This window comes from Triturus cristatus, chromosome 6 (genome assembly GCF_964204655.1).
Source record: "Triturus cristatus chromosome 6, aTriCri1.1, whole genome shotgun sequence".
NCBI classification, from domain to species: Eukaryota; Metazoa; Chordata; class Amphibia; order Caudata; family Salamandridae; genus Triturus; species Triturus cristatus.
In genome coordinates this window covers 1,699,636,609-1,699,660,012 of record NC_140589.1, presented here as the reverse complement: position 1 = coordinate 1,699,660,012, position 23,404 = coordinate 1,699,636,609, and the positions used below count along the sequence as shown (strand labels likewise).

The window sequence follows — 23,404 nt, the reverse complement described above, 5'->3', positions numbered from 1 at the left end:
CCTGAGTGGTGCACTGCCGTGACCGATCAGTGTACCCTAGATTGGCCTAACCCGGGTCCTGCCAAGGCTGGTAGATATGGGCAGAACAGACAGAACGCAGGCGAAATTGACATTTGGGCAGCGCAAACCAAGAGAGCGTGCAACGTCTGCCGATGAAGGAGACATTGGCAGAGACCAAGAGCGGGAGATACAGGATGGCGATATCAAGTTCATGCTCGCCTCGATGGAGAAGGGTCTACAAAACTCATTGGCAATCTTGGGCACGAAGATGGACTCCCTCTCCTACCGCATGGACAGGATGTCTGAGAGGCTTGACAAGTATGCGGAACGCATCAACATAGCCGAACGATGTATCACAGAGGTGGAGGAGTCGCAGACGGAATTGGACACTGGCCACAAACGATTAGACAAGGCATTCCAGGTGTTGCAAGATAAAGCCGAAGACTTGAAAGCGAGGAGTAACCTGAGAATTACTGGCCTGCCGGAATCGACGCAGAATGGCAATATGGAACAATTTATCAGAAATTGCTGGTCTCGCTCCTTGGTAGTGACACCTTCTCGCCCATGTTTGTAGTCGAGAGAGCGCATTGCTCCTTGGGCTCGCGCCCGCCACCTGGTGCCCCCCCCCCGAGGCTGATAATTGCAAAGTTACTAAACTACCGCAACAGGGAAACAGCATCGAGAGTAGCCAGGGAGAAACAGACTTTACACTACGAAGGCTCTGCCCTCTCACTGTTTCCAGACTTTACGATGAGGGCTCAGGAGGCGCGTCGCCAGTTTGCGCCACTCAAGAGGCAGTTAAAAGAGAAAAACAGACTATGCAATGCTATAACCGGCTTGCCAACACGTCAACCGCCAGGGCTAGTCGCGAATTTTCACAGATCTCAAGATGCTACAGAAAGCCATGAAAGACTGGTCTAGGGAAAAACGACACAGCCTGGACAGAGGTGCCACGGCTGGAGCAGATGGAGGACCCTTGGAGGAGCAGGACTGAACTCTTGCATGACCGCATCACAGATAATAATTATGTATCAGTGGAGGATACAGCATGACAATGTCACTTATGAGATTTCACTGTTCGTGGGAGGTACGGGTTGGTTACACGGGGCCTAGCCACAACACACAAGCCCTGTTGTGGTTCTCAACCCCCCCCCCCCCCCCACCTACCTAGTTTGATGTCCTGTGACCTTCTGCGGTGTGGACTTGGACAATTTCTAGGAAGCACATGTACACCGGGGGTAGGATATGTACTTCTTTCTGCTAATGCCTAATATTAGTTTGATGGTCTATGTAGACAGATAATTGTCACTGTCTTCTTTTGCACTGTTCTATTTTTTAATTAGGAGGTGTGTCCAGTCCGCAGAATAAAGTATTTAAAAGGAGGACATTCCATCCTATTTTAAATCACTTCTTTGTTCGTTGCACTATTTTTTCTATCTTTACCATTAAAAGATCAGTCATTATGGACAGTTTGTGTATTTGGTGGATCAAATCCTGATACAACAATAAGGTGCGGAGCTGAGTGTCCCACTGATCAGGGGACCAGCTTCATTTGCACATGGGTTTAGCCAAATGATATGACTGATCATTGAGTCTAATTTGATGGAAACCCTTTACAATCTGTTGTGGATTAATCAGCCATTTTGTGAATAATCAATGATGTACCGGTCTTTTTTATGCATGTAGTGTTAGCCTTTTCTTTCTTCATCTTTATTAATACGTTATGTATGTGCGTTAAAGATATTTTGAGATCTTGTTGACTCAGTATCGATAGTGTAGCCTCTCTAATCTGGCAAGTCTCAGGGATAGAAAAGACTTCAGAGATCACTTCTGGTAATCAAGAGGAATCTTTGCCAAGGAGAAGAGCTGGAGAAACGGAGGAGGAAACTGCCCTTGTGCTGTTTTCTGTCTGGGGTTGGCCTGCAGTGGCTACCTTCTCCCAAGGAAATTGAAAAGGACTTTGCTGTTTGCTGTGTTCCCTGCTTGAGGAAGATCTCCAAGGGCTTGAACTAGAGCTTGTTTCCTGTTAAGAAGTCTCAGGGACACAAAAGACTTCCTGCAACTCTGCTGGTGCTGCTGGACTCTGCCATCTGTGAGTCCTACTCTTGCCTGAGGTGCCTTCTGCAGTCAAAAGGCCTCAGAAGTGGGGTTTGCAGCTGATCTCTGCAGGAGCCGGCGTGAAGCATCACAAAACTGTGCAAAGCTTCTCGGACCCAGCGGGCGGCGCGAAGACTCGCCGCATAGCCCTCCGCATCGATGCTGGATGACACGAAGCCTCACAAAGTGATGCCTCACCGCCGGTGAGCAACACATCGCATTTGGGCACCAAGTCTACAAGAACACCAGGGCCGCAGTAAGAAACTGGCACATCACCTCCCCTGCGTGGCAGTAAGGAACCGACGCATCACCTCCCCTGGAGTAAGGAACCAACTCATCACTTTACCTGGGCGTAAGGAACCGAAACATCACCTTCCCTGTGGCTGTTTTTGTTTGTGACTGTGACGCATCCGAGATACTTTGTGTTGAAAGTGTTGCATCCATAGTTTGCTATGGACAGAACTGTTTCTACCTTTTAAGAATCATATTTTTAGTACTGTATTGTGGATTTTTGTCATTTGGTCTTATTTTGGTTTAGATAAAGACTACTTGTTTTTCTAAACTGGTGTGGTGTGGTGTGGTGCGTTGTCCATTTATATTTTCACTGTATGCATGCACAAATGCTTTACACACTGCCTCTGAGATAAGCCTGTCTGCTCGTGCCAAGCTACCAAGGGGGTGAACAGGGGTTATTTTAGAAGTGTATCCCCCTTACCCTGACTAGGACAAGGACTAGGATTGCAGGACCCTGACACCTTTGTCCCTACTTGGACAAAGGTGCAAACCATTGCCAACTAGAGACCCCCATGTCTAACATTTGGTAACATTCTTTCTGGTAGATACTCTATCTAACTGCAGATTCCTAAACTTTTGAGTACCCCCAGGTGCCAGACTGGTTCCAAGATTTTTCTCAGCATTGTTTCTCTGCACATGAAAGTGGCATCATGAAGCTCTGTGTCTCCTTCATCCTGATCCGAAAGTGTTGCCAGTCACTTATATGAGCCACCCCTGTACACTGATATCACTTTCTTTCTTGACTCAGTCTGGGCCGTCGGACGCAGAGCTTAATAACTAATCATATATGACAGTGTGCAGTTCTCTAAATTGGGGTCTTCACATGGATGGAGAAAAGAGTCTGTTTCACACAACAGGTTGGAGGGAGGACGGTGAGGAATCTGCGGTTAAAGAGCATTACTGAATGTAAGTAGCTTGTTCTTCTGATGGATTCTTCTAACTGCAGATTCCTCACCTTGTGAATAGATACCAAAACAATATCTTCCATAGAGGTGGGTCAGTGGAATGACTCAAAACAGATAGTCACCCACGTTGCAGCCGGACAGATGCCCAGAACAGGCACTCTTTGTGCGATTGCAGTGGTAGCAGCCTCAGCTTTGTTTGAATGAGCTTTCAGATCTTCCATGGGCTGCTTCTAGGCCAATGCACGGCACATTTCTATACAGAGGACTATCCACCTTGGTATGGTCCTTCTCTGCACTACCTCACCCCTCTTCACCCCAGGAACCCCTACAAAGAGGTGATCCTGATGGTCTTTGGCAAGATCGGTGTAAAGGCTCAAAGCTATTTTGGGATATTTACCATGGAGTCTCTCGCATTTTCTCGAGGACAGAAGTGGAACAAAAAATGCCGGAAGGGTGATTGATTTTCAGACATGAAGGCGGGGGAGGGGGGGGTTAACTTTAGGTAAAAATATCTCTTTAGTCTGGTATTCCCAACATCCGAAGGTGTGCTGTAACTACTGGCATCACTTTCATAAACCACTGAAGGACAATGGTGAGTCCAAGGGAAGCACGGACAGCTGAAAATGCTCTTGGTCCAACCTGAACCGCAGGTAACGCCAGTGAGACCGCAGGACAGGAATGTGAAAACAGGCTTAGAGCAGGCCTGGCGCTACTAGCCACCCTCTTGGATACATGTCAAACAGAACTTGGGCCAATATGAACATCTTGAATTTGTCCTTTTTTAGGAAGAAATTGAAAGGAAAAAGGTCTAAAATAGGGCAGTCTTCTTTGGCACCAGAAAATCGTCCTATTGGCACATAATGGACAAATGGTTGCCAACAGCCGCCCTGATGTAGTAGGTTGAAAAGCTGGTGGGTCCAAAAGGAATAGTAGAACATAACCTTGCTGGAGTATTTGACGCACCCATCTGAAGTATGTGATGCTCTAGCGCCATAGAGGCAATATTTTATCCTGCCTCCAATACAGTGGCCATGTACTGCTTTGGGCAAGCTCAGGTGGTTTGGAGGTGGTAGTGAGAAGTGCGGGTAACTGAGCAGTGCACCCCCACCCGAGAACCTAGCCATTGTCAGCTGCATCCCCGACCCGAGCCTCTAATGGACTGGGGGATATGTTGCTGTAGACGTGGATCTTAATGTTATCTTTGCGCCAATTACCTTTCTAGGTAAAGACAGAGTTATATCTGAGTCACAATGATGTTGGACCGGCTGCACCAAAGGTTGTGAAAGGGGCCTCTTCAGTTGATGTTATGTCAGGTTCGCTTCCAACTCTGTTAAAACAATCAGTTCTTCATCCTGCGCGTCGATACATGAATGACAGGCGAGAATCGTGGCACCAGACTCAAAGTCAGGTTGGGCGTTACCTCAGGAGTCGGGGCAGACAGGATCGAGGAGGGATCCACTGATAGTAGCCCATCTCGAGGCCTTAGATTCTTGGAGTACAAAGACATGCAAAAAACTCTACTTGTTGCAGCATTGCCCATGAACTCAGGAATTCGATTTGCATCGGTCTGAGCTGTGGAATCCGTTCCTTGGGAGAAGACTGGGAGACACCTTGACATCCTTGCGACTTCTGATAAGAGTGGCAGGATGATGGAGAGTGATCCTTCAACTTCTTGTGTTTGTTTTTTGATTTGGACTGACGGGATGACTTGGAGTGTGAAGAGACCTTTCGCGGGAATGGGTCTGTGTTCTCAACTTCAACCAGGGCTGGTCCTTATGCACCTTCTGACAGAGTTTGACGAGGTACAGCTTGGTTCCTGGCCCCCGATTACCTTTGGATTCATCCAGGCGCAGTCCCCGCAACACTTGCGGTCACGCAAAAAGGCCTAGGCATCAGAGACATACCTAGTGGGGATCTGTCACAGATATCTGCTTGTGACAGGCAGTACAAGGTTTAAACCCTATAGTTTTCGGAGGGGATATAATCCCTTGCACACAGAGAAAATATTTGACAAAAAGGCAAGAAAAAAGTGAGTGAGTGAGCTCCGGATCAGTCTCCAAATGTGTAGAAAGAAAGGAAATGACGTCACACGCAGGGGTGGTGCATAAGGCTACAGTGTCACTTCCAGTGCAGGGCGAAGCCGATGCGGAGCTGCATGATTCCACCTACTGGTGCACAGGAGCAATGCTGAGAAAAATCTCTAGATTCAGTTTGGCACCTGGGGGTATAAACAAGGTGAGGAATCTGCGGTTAGAGGTATCCATTAGAAACACTGAATGAACACGACAAACATATTGTGTGCAGAAAAGAAGGAGGGAGAAGGAGTTAGTCCTACTGAATGTGAGTAAGTCATTTATTGTATGGGAAAATGATAGTATTGTTAATCAACCATGAAAACCATTAATCCTTGACATTTCATACAAGGCTATGGAGGAGCAACAACCGTAAGTATATTAAGTTTAATTCATTCACAGGTTGTGCTTTACTAATTTTAATGCAAAAGAACATTTTTTTTTTCTTACCGCAAATCAAGTTCCTTTGTTCTGAGAAAATTTAAAATAGGTGCAAATGCTGCTGGGTCTCTATCAATAAATATCTGGAAATTGAAGAAAAAAAGAAAAAAGTCAGTTTTTAGTGGGAAAACAAACTTTTTAATTACTGCAGATCAAGTGCATATTTATACGTGTTCCATGCCATACCCTTAAAAAGAGAATCTATGGATGATATGCTCAATACTAACGAGAAGCCAAGAGGCATATGTGCATACCTGCGAGACTTAAAGGGAGCAATGAATGATGTTACGCATTTGGTGGAAAGTAGCAACATTTTTGACTTGGAACTAAAGGGAATTTTTTATATACTACATATTTTCTTCTTTTCACATGGGCCCAGCAATTTATTTATATGGGATGGTGGGTTAGCTAAGGCTTTAACATGGATCTCTGACATCTACACACATCCTGGAGTTCCGACTGTCTTACATAACAAGAACAGTGCTAGCTATTCAGAGTACACAATAGGCTTGAATTGCCAATTAGCTTGTAACACTCCAGCTTGGTCTGAAATAGTTCACATTGTTTTTATTTCTGTAGCATAAACCATGCAACACTATCATCACATATTGGTAGAAATAACCTTCTTGCATTGTCATTTTCCAGATGCTCTGCAGTCACCAACCCCCATATTCTGTGGCCTTATTTAAGCACCATTTTGAAATCCAGCAGATTAGCCCGCATTAATACCATCTTCCACGTGGTAGATATATACAAATTCCCTTTGATCTCACAGGTTTTGCCTCCAGGCGTGGCATTAGTGTAAGCAAAAGGTACATATGTTACATGGAAAGCACAATGAGCAATATCAGAATTCACTAGCTCCTCAATGCATTTATTCAACACGTTTTCAAGCCTGCAAATTCCACAAAAGTTTAAGGAGATAAAGAATTAATCAGCATTCTGTTACTCGGGTCTGCTCAATGACATTCTTCGATGTCTGCAAAAATAATACACAAGCCTTTCTTTCTCATTTTCACTCTGGGACAAGACACTTAGCAGTATCCGCTTGCATGTAGTTCTGACCACCCGGGCATAACATTCTCTTAGCACTTTTCTCCTACCACTTGCCTTACTAGCCATATTTCTACTTTTATTTTTTACGTTCAGTTATTCTGCCTTTGTTCTTGACATAATTGTCATACTTTATCTCCACTTTTTCTTCCACCTACTACACTCCTCAGTCTTCGCTCCTACTCTTTATATAGCTTACTGTAAATAAAACAGACCCATGTCTTAAAGAGTTCACTAATTAGTACTGCTATTGTCAGTTCCTGGGATGTAGAAGTTTGTACATACAGCCCACAGATGCTACTGAACTTTGGGGCCACGTGTTTTGATTACTGACTTGATCCCGGAAATGTAATCGAAGAACTCAAGACTGCTAGGATTATATACGCAACTCAAAAAGCAGCAAATACCTCTACAAAACACTATTCATTACCTCTCAGAAATCCAAGTATTTATTTATATTCCTTCATTTAATAACCGCCCCCACCCCGACCAACCCTGTCTCAATCAGCAGCTTTAAAAAAATATCTGTGGTAAACACAACCCTTCAGCAAGCTCTTCAGCCACCCTTCCCCCCCTGACACCAGCAGGTACACTATCAATACAATACCTATGTATTTGTGTTGCTTGCGCTGAAAACAAACAGGCATTGGCAAGGACTATAGGTCTGGCTATAAAACAATGCTGTATGGTAATATGAAGTATTACAAGTAGATAGCATAGGAATGGATATGTATTTGTGTGGAAGCAAAGAACTGCAGGATAATATTGGTGCAGGTTAAAAGGTTAGATGACAGTTGCACTGTCAAACCAGATCTAAAAATCCATGTGGCTTAATGACTGTCCACCTCCCATCCATGCTGCTGCCAAATAAAAAAAAACACAATATATCTAGCTATCTAACACACTGTAATAGCATGTTGAACTTTCAATGTCATGTGTGTGCCCTTGAAAGTTCAACCTAAGGCAGCTGTAGAAATAAACAAAATGATCACAGCTGGGTGGAGGAGAAGTACTTTCTTGTGTAAGCACACAAGGTCTGCCTATTCAAAACATGTACTCCTGGCTTTCAACATGTGGGCGGAGGCGAAGCCCCTCTCTTGGTGATTGTCACATAACTGCGTGGGGACAGCAGCACCGTCAAGTCAGACCAATGCACGTGTCCTTTAATAGGTTATCCCTGGTTGTGAAAAAGTATCTGCTATAAGCACCAATACCCTTGTTTTCCTCTCTGCAGTAAGTTGTGCCTGCTTCTAATTATGTAGCTTCATGCATTTACCGATTCTGTCGTGTCCATTTGCTCATTCAGTGAGTTTTTCTGAATGCAATAAATTGTTTTACAGCAGTCCTCTGGTTGGGATCCTTATCGGACCTATTCCTACTTTCTGCGGAACATAACGGCCCCTACAGTGTACGCCAGGTGAGTAGAATGAAGTACATTTAGGTGAGTTCGCCTTATAATCTACGCTCCTTTGTTATTCATTGGCTCTCTTTTGAGTAATAGATGTGCTTTTAATTGTTTCCAGCACATCTATTGTGTGGAACCCATTGGACGATTTTGGACATTGTTACATACTGTAGGATTGACCGGCCCCCAGGAGCCCTTCAGGCCCTGCACGTGAGGCCCTCCACCCTACCGGTGGGCTTCAGGTGAGTTTCTCCACCTCTTTACTAGAACCCTGCACACCCACTCCACAGATTTGCAAATTGATTAGATCTCCCAAACTGTTTTCCAGGTTGCTCTTTCCACGGTCCGGATGAAGACCCGGTTTAAGGAATAAGTGACCTGATTTCCATTTGGGGTCAAAACGTTGACATACATGATTACCTGTAGCGGACATACTATCCTCGTCATAAACTTTTTCTTAGAATATATAGATTGTTGTGTAGGACGTTGGATGTTAGTATAACAAGGTAGTTCTGGCCAGGCCTCTTTTTCTTTTATGTATGAATTTTTATATATGGATTGTATATATTGTGTATTGGCACGTAAATATTTGCCTTTTCTTTGACTTTTTCACGAACAGTTCTTCCAAACACTTTCTTTTTTCATTCTCTATTTGAGCAACCTCATTGTAGATGAAATGCATGTATTAACCCCTTCGGTGCTCATGACGGAATGGTTCCGTCATGACCCACGGTTGAGCTGTGCTCATGACGGAACCATTCCGTCATGACCCCGCCCGCGCAAGATTCCGCCAGCACAGCGGCGGAATCTGCGCAGCATCGAAGGGGTTAATCGTCTAAGCAATGATATAAACGAAAAATCCTTTTTTGCATTTTACGGTGTGGCTGTCCATCCTTGGGTACCAGACAATAATATATTTCCATTGAGACCAATTGTTGTTTATACTATAATATTCCCAGGTCCTAGGGTTATTTGGGTTACCCCATTGTTTAGTAATGGTTCTAATGATGTAGCAGCAGGTAACACTCTCCAATACATTCTTAGACACTTCTTTGCCTCTCACTTACTTCAGCGTATTAGCAATTGCAGTAATATGGGCATTAGGGCAGTCCTTGTGCGCAGTTCAAGCACCATTTATTTTCCATGAGAAGTTGTGTCTACATGCTCAATGCAGAAATTAAGTGTAGGAGCCCACTTGCGCAGTCCCAACAGAGAATGCTTAATGCTACCAAAATGTGGAGCTTTGCATCATTAAAAAGAATCCCTTAGGTGTCCTGTCACACACCTCAGCAACATGTACATTTCAGTGAAAATTGCACCATTACTCACATTCACCAACAGGTCCATTCACATTCTCTGTGCATAAAAGATTTCTAGTCTCGTTCAATGCTAATAACACAGTTTCCATATATATAGACAATGTCACTCGTGTTTGCACGGTTGTGTTGCATCCTGATCTTGCTGCAGGTATTTACTCTGAACAGGCAAGTACTGCCTAACTTGCTGAAACAGTTAATAGAGGCCTCACCAACGCTGCAGGGGGTCTTACCCACGCAGCTAACCTCACCAGGAAAGCATCTTTTAACACACAAACTGCATGAAAAGAGCACCTGTACGTGTGCACCACCTGGATAAAGTAAAACTGTCAAAAGACAATAAAATATACTTTTCAGTACTGGTGGATCCCGGGTAATTCATCATATCAGGTTCACATACATGTAATAAAAAAATAATAAACGGGGACCTTTTTTCCATAAGAGGCCATACCGTCTTAACTCAAAAACATTCGCTTTACCCATTCATACATCTTTAAATTCACCAACAATAGCCATTATAGAATGTTTGATGATGTCAGCTGGGGTTTTGAGATCTGCTGTGACATCATTCACCAGATGGCCCCTTTAATACTGGTCAGTTATGTGACAATTAAAAGGAACTGATATGAGGCAGCCACATCACTTTGACCCGAAATGCCCATAACGATATTTACTGCAGAATCCGACCAGTCTTATATTGAAACACCAACAACATTCTTTTGTACATACAATGACTTTCTTACCAAAAATATAATATAAGGAGTGGCATCTCTGTTGGAATACGTAGATTGTCCATTTTGGTCACAGCTTTGGTCAAGATTGGGTTTCCAACCAGTCAATATGCGCTGGTCCAACCCCTCATGTCATCTTAAAAACTTGAATTGAATTCTCATGGCCTTGGACCACAGGGCATCCTATGAAAAGATGCCGGGGGAACCGCAGAGGGACTAAAACGAGTTCAGGGCGGACTGGTGCGTTGCAGAGGGCATATGCACAATCACACAAAGGGACATTTCTGAGATTTCATTGCATTTAGTTCTGGTATTGCAATACACCATTTAGTAATACATTTGTGTGAACATTTTAACTTAAGTTTGGCGATTTGTGCATTGTGTATTTTTTCAACGCACGCCGCTTTCCAGGCATCCCTGGTTTGTGGACACATTGTGGAAGCTCGGGATGTCCGCCACCAGCTCGCAAGGCGGTGCCGAGAGAGAGAGTGCTTTTGTCACATCTGCAACGCTCACTTTCATTTTGACTTCCCGCTTGCCCCAAATGTTCGATTTTGGAATTCTGGTGATTTACTTGTTAATTCTTCTGCAGAGATTCCCCTCACTGGTAATGTAATGTTAACTCCAGGGACCTATTATGTAAGAGTCATGGACATCTAAAACAGTACCACAATTTTAAAACTAAATGTCTCAAAAACCAAGGGGCATCGCTCACAACTCCTTCTGTGATTAAAGAATGCACGCACATGAACCGACACACACACACTGTCGAGTAGGTTGGCAGCAGTGGGGCCACTGCTCCCACACTGCTCAGATTGAAATGTTTCAGTCTGGCTTTAGCCAAGATCTTTTGGTTTTTTTAACATTGTGTATGGAAAATATACATACTTCAGGGGATTTCTGCCAGCACGCTTCACTGATTGGTCAGTTGTTGTGAGAAAGGGTCAGCCCATTTCAGGCAATGGCTACCATCACTGCGAGTGAAGGCATTCTGCCCTTTCTTAAGGAGCATATCCGTACACAAAGCGGGTGCCTTTACGGGCCAGGGACTACTGTGCCAACGTGTTTTTTATATTAATTATTTTTTCCAAGTGATGGGGGCCTGGCAACTTTTCCAATGATAATTGGGGAAAACAATGACAACAAAACAAACACTGACACAGTCAAAAGGCTGGTGGCTAATGGTAGACCTATTTGCTTTGCCAATAATTGTTTAAACATGGGTACCTGTTCAGTCGGCGTACATATTACGCTTTAAACTGTACATCTTATCAGTTTGGTGTTTGCTGCTAACGCGATACACATGGACAAGCTGAGGACGGCCGAGGGGGCATAACCGAAGTCACGAGAGGGTTGCAGTTGGCAGGCCACGGCCGCACCGGGCTGGCTCCGATTGTTTGGGGCTTTGGAGACAGCGGTAGCAGTGGATTGGGCAGCTGTGGCCTGAATTGCACTGCATCGCCGCTACCAGTGCCATGCTTAGTGCCGAGCGCTGAGCACGGGAGGAGAATCAGCTCGTTAACGGTGTTTGGCGGCTGAGCTTGTGCCCGACACACTGCCACTGGGAGCTGGAGGACCCTTATTCCCTTTTCTACTGTTCCCTACTCAAGAACACTGCAGCTGCCAGGCGTCAGGCCGAACCCTGACCATGGTTGTAGGAAGGTAGGATCCTTCTGGCATGGTTACTCCCACTTTTTGCTGGTGTCAGTATGTTTTTTTGACTAGTCTGACTGGGACCCTGCTAATCAGGACCCCAGTTTGCTGTGTTTCCTCCCTAAATTGACCATGGTAAGTACTTCTGTACCTCCACAATTGGCTGCTAGTGCACCCCTGTAACTCCCTAGTATATGGTACTAAGGTATCCAGGGCATATGTAAACCAGGGGTCTCTTATGGGCTGCAGCATGTATTGTGCCACCCATGAGAGACCACTTAAACAACAGGCCTGCCATTGCAGCATGTGTGAGCTGGTGCTTGCATCTCTCACGATAGATATAAGTTTCCTTATACCCGAGATCAATACACTAAAAACCTAAAAGTCACTCCTCTGGCTGGAATTTTAGTCCTGAGGCAGGGTGCTTGGTTATAAGTGTGAGGGTGCCCATGCATGAGCAGGGCACCCCTACAAACCCCGGAGTCAATTCTCCAGGCTTCGTAAGTGTGGTCAGCCAATTTGATACATACAGTTGACATCAGTCATCACAAGGTGTCTAACTATAGAGTGGCTGCACCAAACCTGGTCACATTTGGTATCAAACATTTTGGAATCATACCTAAACACTCTTTCCAGTGTTGGAAGTATGATCCCATGTACTGAGGGGCCCCCATAGGGTAACCTCTTGTACTCCCGGGTTACAGCCTTTCAGGGACTACAGCAAGCTAGTGATGCTGCCGACCACAGACACGATTCTTCCCTCCTGCTGCTGAGCCAAGCTCGAGCAAGGGAAGGTAGAACAATAGGTTTCCTGCTGCAGGGAGTTGTGACCACCTCCCCAGATAGGACATAGTGTATCGGGCTTGGAGTGGGCGCTAACCAGCGCCACCAGACTGCTTTGAAGGGCATATTTGGTGCACTCCTTGCATAATGCAGTTTAAACCAGTTTGGAGCGCCCTTGGCTCCCGCTCTGGCGCAAAACTGGACAAAGGGCATGGGAGTATCCTCCCCTCTGTCCAGCCTATCCTCTGGGAGGGACCCCTGAGTCGTCCTAACCCTTTTTCTAGGGTATTTAAGGGCTTACTTGTGGGTGGGTCCTCAGATTCGTCATCGGACAAAACTCAAGCCTGAAACCACTTCACTCTTCGACCATTTGGACACTTGGACTTAACCTGGAACTGAGACTGCATCAAGGAAGACTCCTGCTGCTCCTGGTCTCGCTGTTCTGCAAGACTTCTTCGTCTTCTGTGTCTGTGCTTCTTCCAGGATCTTCTACTCATCTGTGGGCATAAAGGACATGCTAAGTAATCTCCCTTGGAGTAAAGGAGTCACTCCTCTGCATATGCAGGCACTGCAACAAAGCTGACCAGTCTGCTTCTCCTGACGTTGCACGGACTTTGAAAGGCTCAGCATCACAGGTGGTGGTTCTGCAACTCCCTCGAGGCCTGACCTGTCCTCTCTGCAATTTTGAGGTTAGTATCCCTCGTCGGAACCGCTGGGACCAAGCCCCTGTGCACCACGTTGACTTGCCGTTGCCAAGGCTTGTTGGCTCTGCACTCAAGAGATCTTCGGGCTACAAGAAGCTCCAGCCTCCGTCATCTCTTCCTGCCAACTACAGCGTCTTCACTGCATCCTCTGCATCGTGGGCCTTTCTTCTTGGTGAGCTGCTTGAGGTCCTTTTGTGACTCATATGCCTTCGGCCTGTGGGTCCTCTTGAGGGTCCTCCCCTGCTTCAGTGGGCTCCCCTGCTTGCTCAAGTCCTACACTGACTCTCCTGCTTGTGAGGAGTTCCTTGGACCTTGCTCGTCACAACGTTGCTCATTCTTCCCTTTCCACACCTGTTGCAGCTGCCAAGGCTTGTTGGTGATCCTGACGGACACCGACCCCTTGGTTCTCTACTTCCGACGTGGGACAGCTTGTCCTTGCCATCACCTGGTCCCCACAGCTGCAGTCACAAGGTCACCGTCAACTCACTTGAACCGTTCAACATCGATGGGCATTGCTCTTCCGTGTCTCCTGGTCTCCTCAGAGTGGAATAGACACAGTCCCCTCTGCTTGCAGGTTCTTCACTTCAAGAATCCACCCTTGGATTCCACCGGACTCTTGCATAGTCTTCTCCTGATGTTCTCCACTGTGGTCTACGGCGGTTTCTGCAGTCAATTCGCTCCTATGCACCCGGCTTCCCTGGTGTAGGCATCCTGGTTCCTGGGGTATCTACGAGTGGGGTGATTCTCCAACCTTCTGTCTTGCAAGAGGTTTCTTCAGGGACCACTGGGCAGGGTCCTTTTATTTCCAAACTGCAACCTCGACTTCCCCGTTCACCATAAGCGTTGTCTGGATTAGTGCAAGGTGCTTCACATAAGTGTGCACAATTTACTAAGCAGCCTCCTACATTGTGTGCAGTGGTTGGGATTTGAGCCTGCACTGTTTTACTAGCTAATCTAGGTGTGATTAGGTGAAAAACCATCACTAGCATTAGGCACATATAAAGTACTTTTTGTAGTAGTAAGTTCTACTGAACTTTTTGGATTGGCAGTCAAGGGTCTAGACCAACCCTTTCTTCGATCTTTGGGAGTTTAGTTTTCACCAGGGTAGGTAGGTGCAACACCACACTACACCTAGTTTTCCATGTCTTTAAATGGGGAAGCCAGTGGGTCCCAATCCTCTAGTTACAGTGGTCTTAAGTTCGAGAAACTTAGGACCCTGGCTGTATTCAGAAAGTTAGACAGAGAGCAACTTCTAGAGATGTTCCTGCAGTTTGACACCCAGACTTCTGGAGGGTCAGAAGAGCAAGTTGACTTAGGCATAGATAAGGCTTAGTGATCCCAATTCTGAGCACGACCAGGTAGTGTCTGAGGACCCCACACTTATCGCCCGGGGAATGGGTCAGATGACGTAGAGGGGGTCCCTAGTGGTAGGTCCCCCTTTGTTCCTCCTGGGTGGGGTGAAAAGAGTTCAGGGGAGGTCTAGGTCCTCCTCTGTAAATGCCATTTCCTCTAAAACGTCCATAGGGACCTCTGTCTGTCTCAAGCAAAAGGAAGGAATCCATAGAAAGGGAATACCACATTCTCAAGCTTGAGATTGCCAAGCTCAGGCGTAAGGAGCAGTTGGCTCTTGATAAGGAGATCTTGGAAGTACAAAAGGTTAGGAAGAATTTGGGACTAGGGTCTCATGGTGGCTGCACGAGTGAGCCTAGGATCAGGGAGCAATCTTTTGACACTAGGAACCTGAGCAGGATAGTCCCTCCTTACCAAGTGGGATGATATTGATAAATGGATCACTGCCTTGGAGAGGGCCTGTAAGGTACAGAAGGTCCCTCAAGGGCAGTGGGCTGCTATTCTCTGGCTCTCCTTTGCTAGCAAAGGCAGAGACAGACACCTTACTGTTAGGGAGGAAGATGCTGACGACTGCACAGTCTTGAAGAGTGCCCTCAAAGACTGGTTTGGTTTAACCACTGAGCAATACAGGGTTACGTTTAGGGACACACAGAAGGCACACACCCAAGGCTGGGTTGATTTTGTAGACAGTAATCTTAATACTCTAGAAGGCTGGCTTCATGGATGTAATGTGCATGATTACACAGGACTGTACAATGTACTAGTGAGGGAGCACATTCTTAATACGTGTCCACATCACCAACTGCACCAGTACCTGGTAGACTCTGATCTGACGTCTGCCCAAGAATTGGGAAAGAAGACAGACAAATGGGTTCGTACCAGGGTTAAGACTAAGTCACAAGGTGGTGGTGACCAGAAGAAATATTCTTGCAAGGCCCAAGAGAAAGGTGGGGAAAGGAGGGGAAATGTCTAAAGAGAAGTCCTCTGAAGGTCCCCAAAAGTCTTCCTTTGGAGGTGGGTCCCAATCCTCTTCTTTCTCTGATAAGCAACCCTATTACTATCTCTACAAAGAGAAAGTCCATTAGGCAAAAGATTCCAACTGCCCTAAACCCAGCAATCCCATTACTACTACTACTACTACTACTACACCCCCTAGTGCCCCTAGTAGTAGCACTCACAGTAGTAATAGTGCACCCTAAATGTTAGGTGGGTGCTCATGGGCTACTGAGGTGAATACTGGCCTAGCCAGATCCCCCTACACAGGCCACCTTAGATGGTGTCATGGGTTTTGCCACTTTTACTGTAAGCCCCAATACCTATGGCAAGTACATACAGGAGTCTCTGATCAATGGTCAGAAAGCTGTAGCCTGTAGGGAGACAGGGGCCAGTGTCACCATGGTGACAGGAAAACGTGTGTCCCCTCCTCGGCTTCTACCTGGGCACCTCAACCAGGTGACCAACACTGAGGGTGTCAGAACAGATCACCCCATGGTCGTAGTCCATCTCATCTGGGGAGGGGTACTGGCCCTAAGAGGGTTGCAGCATCTCCCAACCTGCCTGTAGAGTGCCTGCAGGGCAATGGTCTAGAGATTTCAGCCTGGGCTGATGTAGAACTCAAGACCCATCTATAGATGATAAGCTCCCTGAGCAGGTTGGTGTGACCCCCTAGGGCCACAGTCCCACCACAGGGAAACCCTGAAGCGGTGAAGCCTGAAAGAATGGCCCACACAGCTCTAACAGAGAACACAGGGGAGGGAAGAAAAGCCCTCCTCTCCGCAGACTGTAGGTAAGGGTCAGCCTCTGCATGAAACAGATCTAGCACCTTGTGAAGAAACTGCCCCTGAGGAGGTCAGGCCTGTCCTGGCAGAGCCACTGAGGGCAGGGGAGTCTTCCCAGGAGGTACCAAGTCTGAAGCAGGTGATGCAGATGCAAGGGATGTCAGTCTCACAAGGACCACTGCCAAGAGAAATCACCTCCTCAACAGATTATGGATCCCCGAGTCTAGTAGTACTAGCCAGGAGGATAGCCTTCAGCAATCTGAGGGATCCCTCTTACCCTTAGCAGGTGACATCCCCCAAATGGACTCTGTTGGGCAAAGCAAGACCTGGGACAAGACTGTCCCCAACCTTCACTGGCCCCACATAGTTCCAGACAAATGCCTTCAACCAAATGCTGTACTCAGCAAAAGGTTGACTTCTAGGGACAAGAACAAGTCAGCCATGGAGAGAAAGGCCTCTGTTGGGGCCAGTGCTCTGAGGAAGTGGAGACCAACCCTTTTGGGGCCTCACTCCCCTTTTCAGACAACCCACATGCTCTGTCTCTTGGCTTCGACAGTTGACAGGTAGGCACCCCAAACTTTTGAGAGGGTCCAAGTTCCTACAGAAGAAGAACTGCTTAGTGGACCATAAAACAGGAAGTATCCATGCCAGTGCAGTTGGATCTTCCTTTTATGGCCACTTCGGAAGTAAAGCCTCATCTGTGCAAGGTTAGCCTTATCTCCTTTCGTGTGGGTGGTGGGGAGGGGGTTATGCAGGAAGGTAGGATCTTTCTGGCATGGTTACCCCCACTTTTTGCCGGTGTTAGTATGTTTTTTTGACTAGTCTGGCTGGGATCCTGCTAATCAGGACCTCAGTCACTCTGCTTCCTCTATAAATTGACCATGGTAAGTACTTCTGTATGTCCGCAATTGGCTACTGGTGTACCCTTGTAAGTCCCTAGTATATTGTACTAATGTACCCAGGGCATAGGTACACCAGGGGTCATCCCCGGGCTGCAGCGAGTATTGTGCTACCCATGAGAGACCACTCAAGCTCTGACTACTGGCCTGCCATTGCAGCCTATGTGAGTTGATGCTTGCCCCTTTCACGACAGATATAAGTTTCCTTATATCTGAGATCACTACACATAAAACCTATAAGTCACCCCTCTGGCAGGCCTTTCAGTCCTGAAGGATCTTGGTTATAATTGAGAGGGTGGCACGGCATGAGCAGGACACCCCGACAAATGCCTTATACTATTCTCCATGCTTTGTAAGCGCGGTCAGCCCTTTTAATATATATAGTGGACATCAGTCATTACAACATGTCTAAATATATAGTGGCTACACAAAATGTGGTCATGTTTGGTATCAAACATGTTGGAATCATGCCTCAACATTAAATCCAGTGTTGAAAGTATGATCCCATGTACTGGGGGGCTCCCCTAGGGTATCCCCTTGTACTCCCGGTTACAGTCTTTCAGGGTCTGACAGCAAGCTAGTGCTGCTGCCGACCACAGACACGATTCTGACCTCCTGCTGCTGAGCCAAGCTCGAACAGGGGAAGGTAGAACAATAGGTTTCCTGTAGTAGGGAGATGAGACCACCTCCCCAGGCAGGATTTAGTGTATTGGGCTGCTGGTGGGGACTTGCCAGCGCCACCAGACATTTTTGAAGGGCACATTTGGTGCCCTTCTTGCATAATGAAGTTTTAAACAGTGTTGGGAGCCCTTAGCTCCCGTGTGAAACCAGTCAAAGGGCATGGGCGTATCCTCTTCTCTGTCCAGCCCATCCTCTAGGCCCCCCCCCCCCCAGAGTCGTCCTAACCCTTTTCATAGGGTATTTAAGGGCTTACCTTTGGGTGGGTCCTCAGATTCCTCATGGGACAAGGCTCAAGCCTGAAACCACGTCACTCATTGACCATCTGGACACTCGGACTTCGCTTGGAACGGAGACTGTTGTAAGGAAGGATCCTGCTGCTCCTGGTCTAATTGTTCTGCAAGTCCTCTTCATTGTCTGTGCCTGTGCTTCTTTCAGGATCTTCAACAGACCTGTGGGCATCATGGATACCCAAAGTAATCTCCCTTGGAGTGAAGGAGTCACTACCCTGCATTTGCTCCTGGTCTTCCTCAATGTTGCCTGGTCACGACAGCTGCATCGGTGGGCATTGCTCTTCCGTGCCTCCTGGTAATCTCCGAGTGGCATAGACAATGTCCCCTCTGCTTACAGGTTTTTTACTTCAAGAATCCACCCAGGTTCTTCCAAACTGCAACTGCGACTTCCACATAGACTTGTATTGGACAGGTGGCTGTGTTTCCACTCTGCACACAGCCTCCGTGGGGTTCTTGGGTACTTACCTTGGGTGGTTCCTTGTGTCCCGCAGCTCTACTGAGTCTCTGGGTCCAACTCCTTACTTTGGTTGCAGTTCACATTCTACTTTTTTAGTATATGGCTTGGTCTCCCACTGGACATCACTGTATTTTTTGCTTACTTACCTATTTAAAATTTAAGTATTATTGTGTATTTGCGTTTATATCTCCGAGTAGGAGATATACCAATGTGTTAGTGAGTGTTGTGTAATAAGTAGACATTTTTATATATACACTGTGTGGTTCTTTTTCATTTAACCTACACTACATGATTGGACCTGGTAAAACAATCTGCTTAACACTCCTTCAAGATAAGCCTGACGGCTGGCCCGAGTAATGCAGATTGCCTGTAATAATTTTGGAACGTACCTGTACACTGCCAATGCTGACACTGTATATGATGTATGTCGTACCCTCCCCCCACCTCTCATAACCCCTCCCCTCCTTTCCGCATTGCAGTACAGATGTACCTATGATGTCACAAACTACGTGGATGTACAATGTTGTGCGTCATTCATACTGTTGTGTTCTTCTTTAAATATTAATAAACAACTACGGCACAAAAAGCCTGAAGGCTGCCCTCCACAGCTACTACTTAGGGAGCTTTCTATGGTACTAAAATAACCATAAGGGTTGTCTGGATTAGTGCAAGGTGCTTCACTTAAATAAGTGTGCATCATTTACTAAGCCAGCCTCCTACATTGGTGCCCAGACCCTCTCAACTCAATGTAGGTCAGCGGTAAGGAGCACATGGAGGGTGGTGACGTATCAGCGGCTTAAGACCATTCTTTATGGGTAGAGCACTGGTCTGCAAAAGTGGTCCAACTAGACTTGGGAGCGGCTTGTGGACCAGGCATGCTCCTCAGCCCTGCGCATCACATTGACCGCAAACCCAAGAGGCGCACTAAAGACCACTAGAGACCACCTAATCGGCTCTCCCTATTCCATAGCAGAGTCTTAACTTACCCAACAGACTTTGCACTTACGGTACTTATTATTACTAACATAGTACATAGCAGGAGAGCCAGAACTTAGAGCCAGAGCACACAGTAGGAGAGAACCTCCTGATCAAAAGGGGAACTGTGCAATCTCATCGGGCCACATTCTAACACAACCTAAAGATTTAAACAAAGATCTGTCAAAATGCCCAAAAGGAAAGCCTTGCCACAGAAAAAAGCCAGTGCTCTCTTAGACGCTTCCTTCGCACCTAAATCTGCCCCCCCCACCCACCCAAGTCTGTGCATTCCCCCTTAATATGCTGGGAATCCAAGGCGAGAAGGAGATGTGCCAAGGAGGGACATCTATGGATGAATGAGTCTCAGAGGCTGTTAAAAATATTTTATAAGATCCTGCTCCAAGAAACTCAACCACCATCCCCACTGGCCTCGCTGAGGTCCAATAAGTTCTCTATGACCCTACACAGCAAAGCCCAAGGGACATCGCCTGCTTCTGGGCTAAAAAATCATAGGTGGTATTCCTGCCCAAGGCTAAGGAGGGAGACTCAGTACACCGAGGATCATTGCATCGAGGCGAGACTTCAATCCTATTCTCCACCAGAACACAAGTAGTCAGAGGCTATGGGTATCATCCCTGAGAGATCAGTAATTGGGGAGACAACCACCTCTCCAGCCCGCCATCCAAAAACATCTGGGAAACTGAAGATCCGCATAGCAAACAGTGTCGTTGGACGTAACCGTGTCCCCACAAGTGCATGCAAGGGCGAGTACCTCTCCAACTCAGGTAACACCAATGGAACAGGAGCCAGAAAAAACTATATCAGTGGTCCATCCCACTCCGTCAGCCCCCCTCAAAGATGCCCAGGAGGGAAAGCATATCCAACCAGGTACTGAGTATTTTATCGGACTGCTTTCTCGTTGCACTGGAAGCCCAACTTGAAAAATGACTAGCACAAACACTGATGTTTAGGGAGAGCACTTGTGTGGGCCCATACAGACAAGGGCACACACGTCTCCTCCTGCCGGCTCCACCAGCCCCTCTTTGGCCTCCATTTGCATCACGCAAGACACAATCGCCAGGGAACTCTTATGGCAATCACAAAAGATGGAACCCAAGGCAGATCTAATCCAATCCTTCGCCTCAAGCTTAGTGAACCGGGGGCTTTAGATAAGCTCATTTGAAAATCTTCTTGGAGGAGCGGGGGTGGAAAGATCCTGCCTATGCGCCCCCATGATCGACAAACTAAGCAGCTGCCTGAAATATTATGGTCCCTTGTGGATAGTGTCAAGAGCAAGACTTGTTGTCCTGGAGTAAACACAAGCAAATTGCTCTCGAATAGAACACTCCCAGTCAAATCAACTGATAATTGCTGCTGTCCTTCTTTAGTCATAGCACCAACGGTCCCCCAGGAAACCGAAAGCAGGTCGGATTCTCCCACCACACCGTTGATCCACTCCCCTCGCATTGTACCAGATGCGTCCATCCCAAGCACGAGCAAAGAGGGTGAAGTATACCGACTGTCTGTAACTCCATTACCACCACTCCCCTAAAAACAGTCTACTCTCTCGAGAAGGGCAAAAAAGAAACTGAAAAAACTGACAAAAACAGCGCCTCGCAAAAAGGAGATCTTTGACCTCAAGGGCAGTTAACACCCCTCAGGTACACCAGGTACAGGGGTCCACAAAGCTCTTTCCTATATTCAAGCTGTCACCCAAGTCAAATAGGGAGGATACACTGAGCTCTTTGCAAGAAACGACGAGAAACCAAACCCCTCCAGACATTTCACCGGCAGGACCACTCAAAGACGGTAGCCACAAGCTTTTTAATAAGTAACCTAAACAAATTAACAGTGCCTACACAAGGAACCAACGGCACCCAGTCAACAAAGGTCAATGCACAGGCTTCGGTGGTCGTTCCAATATCTACACTTGTCGCTGAGCTACCCAAGTCAATCATGGAGAGGCTGGAAAGTATATGTGCATCGAGCTGTTCAAAAGAAACAAGGAGAAACCATGCCCCTCTGGACACAATGCTGGTGAGATTGCTTATAGAACACATTGCCACAAGATCTTCATCCAGCATTCCAAATAAACCAACAGCGGCCAACCAAAGGATCAACGGCGCTCAGCCATCAAAGGACAATGTGCAGGGATTTGGGGTTCCAATAGCTACAATCGTCTCTGAGAAACAAACGGTGGACATAAGTACCAACACTTCTTATGCTTACTCAATCAACAGGCCTTCAGGGCCCTTATGTAATTATTGCAAATCCACCTGTAAAAGGGCCTCACACTTTTGCCAGCAGGAGTCCTAATGCCCCTTGGTCCAATGGTTTTGTGTCCAATGACCCACAGACATCCCTAAGACCTACCACCCAAAGGCCTGGGGCTGATTGGCTCTATAATTAAACCTTCACCAGACTACATGACCCACCTTAAAACTGAATTCAGGCCCCCACCCCCTCAATCCTCAAGTGCTCTGGCGTCCTCACCTCCCAGCCCGAGGGAAGTCGCTCATGAGATCGCCCCAAAACAGTTTGATCTGGTGTTCATCCCAGATTATACTACCAAGGGCACCCACAACATACTTAATAGAGGTAACCTCTTATATCCATTGTAACATATTCCAACATTGAAAGCGTTGAACTCTGCTGACACAACATCAGTAAAGTTTGCTCGAATCTCAGATAGAGGTACCGTGAAAGCCACCATAACCACATGGTCGAGTGATGCCCACAGAGATGCCATTTTGGGTGAAGCGAGGATCTTTGAGGAATGGGTAACTGAGCTATTAAAGTTACACCTGCCGAACTACCCCTACATGCTACTGCAGCAGGAGCACCCAAGGCCATACAGAAATGTTTTGGTGGGTACGGGGGGCGTAACCCATTGCTGGCTCCAAAGTGCGTCAAAAGCTGCAAACTCTTTAAAAGTATCATATGCCCAAAACCAAAGAAGTGTAAGGTGTTTGAGAAAAAGTAACTATCATGATGGGTGGGAACAGTTGGTCAACCAATGAGTTCAATAGGGATGAGATGCACACCTATTTCGCGATCCATTTTAGAACCATATTAAACCAAATTATTCTATTCAAACATTTACGGCGTGCAAACATTGCTCCGCGCTTCGTTCCATTGCGCTGCAACATAACTAAACCACGAAGGAGCCAACATTGGCTCCACCGAGCTGCACAGCCACATCATAGCCTGAATCCAATGAATTAAGTTCGTATAATTTCTTCAACTTTTTTCCTTTTTTCACCATTAATTTTAATCCTTCTCTTTTGCGTTCAATTCATTTTATTCAATCCATGTTTTATGTCAATGTTCAAAAAAGCTCGGGAGCATAAGATGGATTTCATGTCATGATTTGTTTTTCTCAATCCCAATGCATTTCGGGAATAAACTTCCCTTCGTCAGGGGAATCTAAAAGTGCAAACAAATACTTTCTTTAAGCCATATTATATCAATTAAGCATTTCATCCAGATTTGTTTTTTTAAAAACGACACAAAACAATAA

At 46.5% G+C, this 23,404-nt stretch overlaps 1 protein-coding gene across 1 annotated transcript in view; it reads right to left on the bottom strand.

The window, feature by feature from the left end:
- Positions 1-23,404, bottom strand: part of KCTD3 (potassium channel tetramerization domain containing 3) — a 340,096-nt gene that overhangs the window by 212,159 nt on the left and 104,533 nt on the right. The window contains exon 4 of the mRNA XM_085612922.1: positions 5,819-5,892. Coding sequence (XP_085469048.1) covers positions 5,819-5,892 — 74 coding nt within the window. The remainder of the gene's footprint in view (positions 1-5,818; positions 5,893-23,404) is intronic.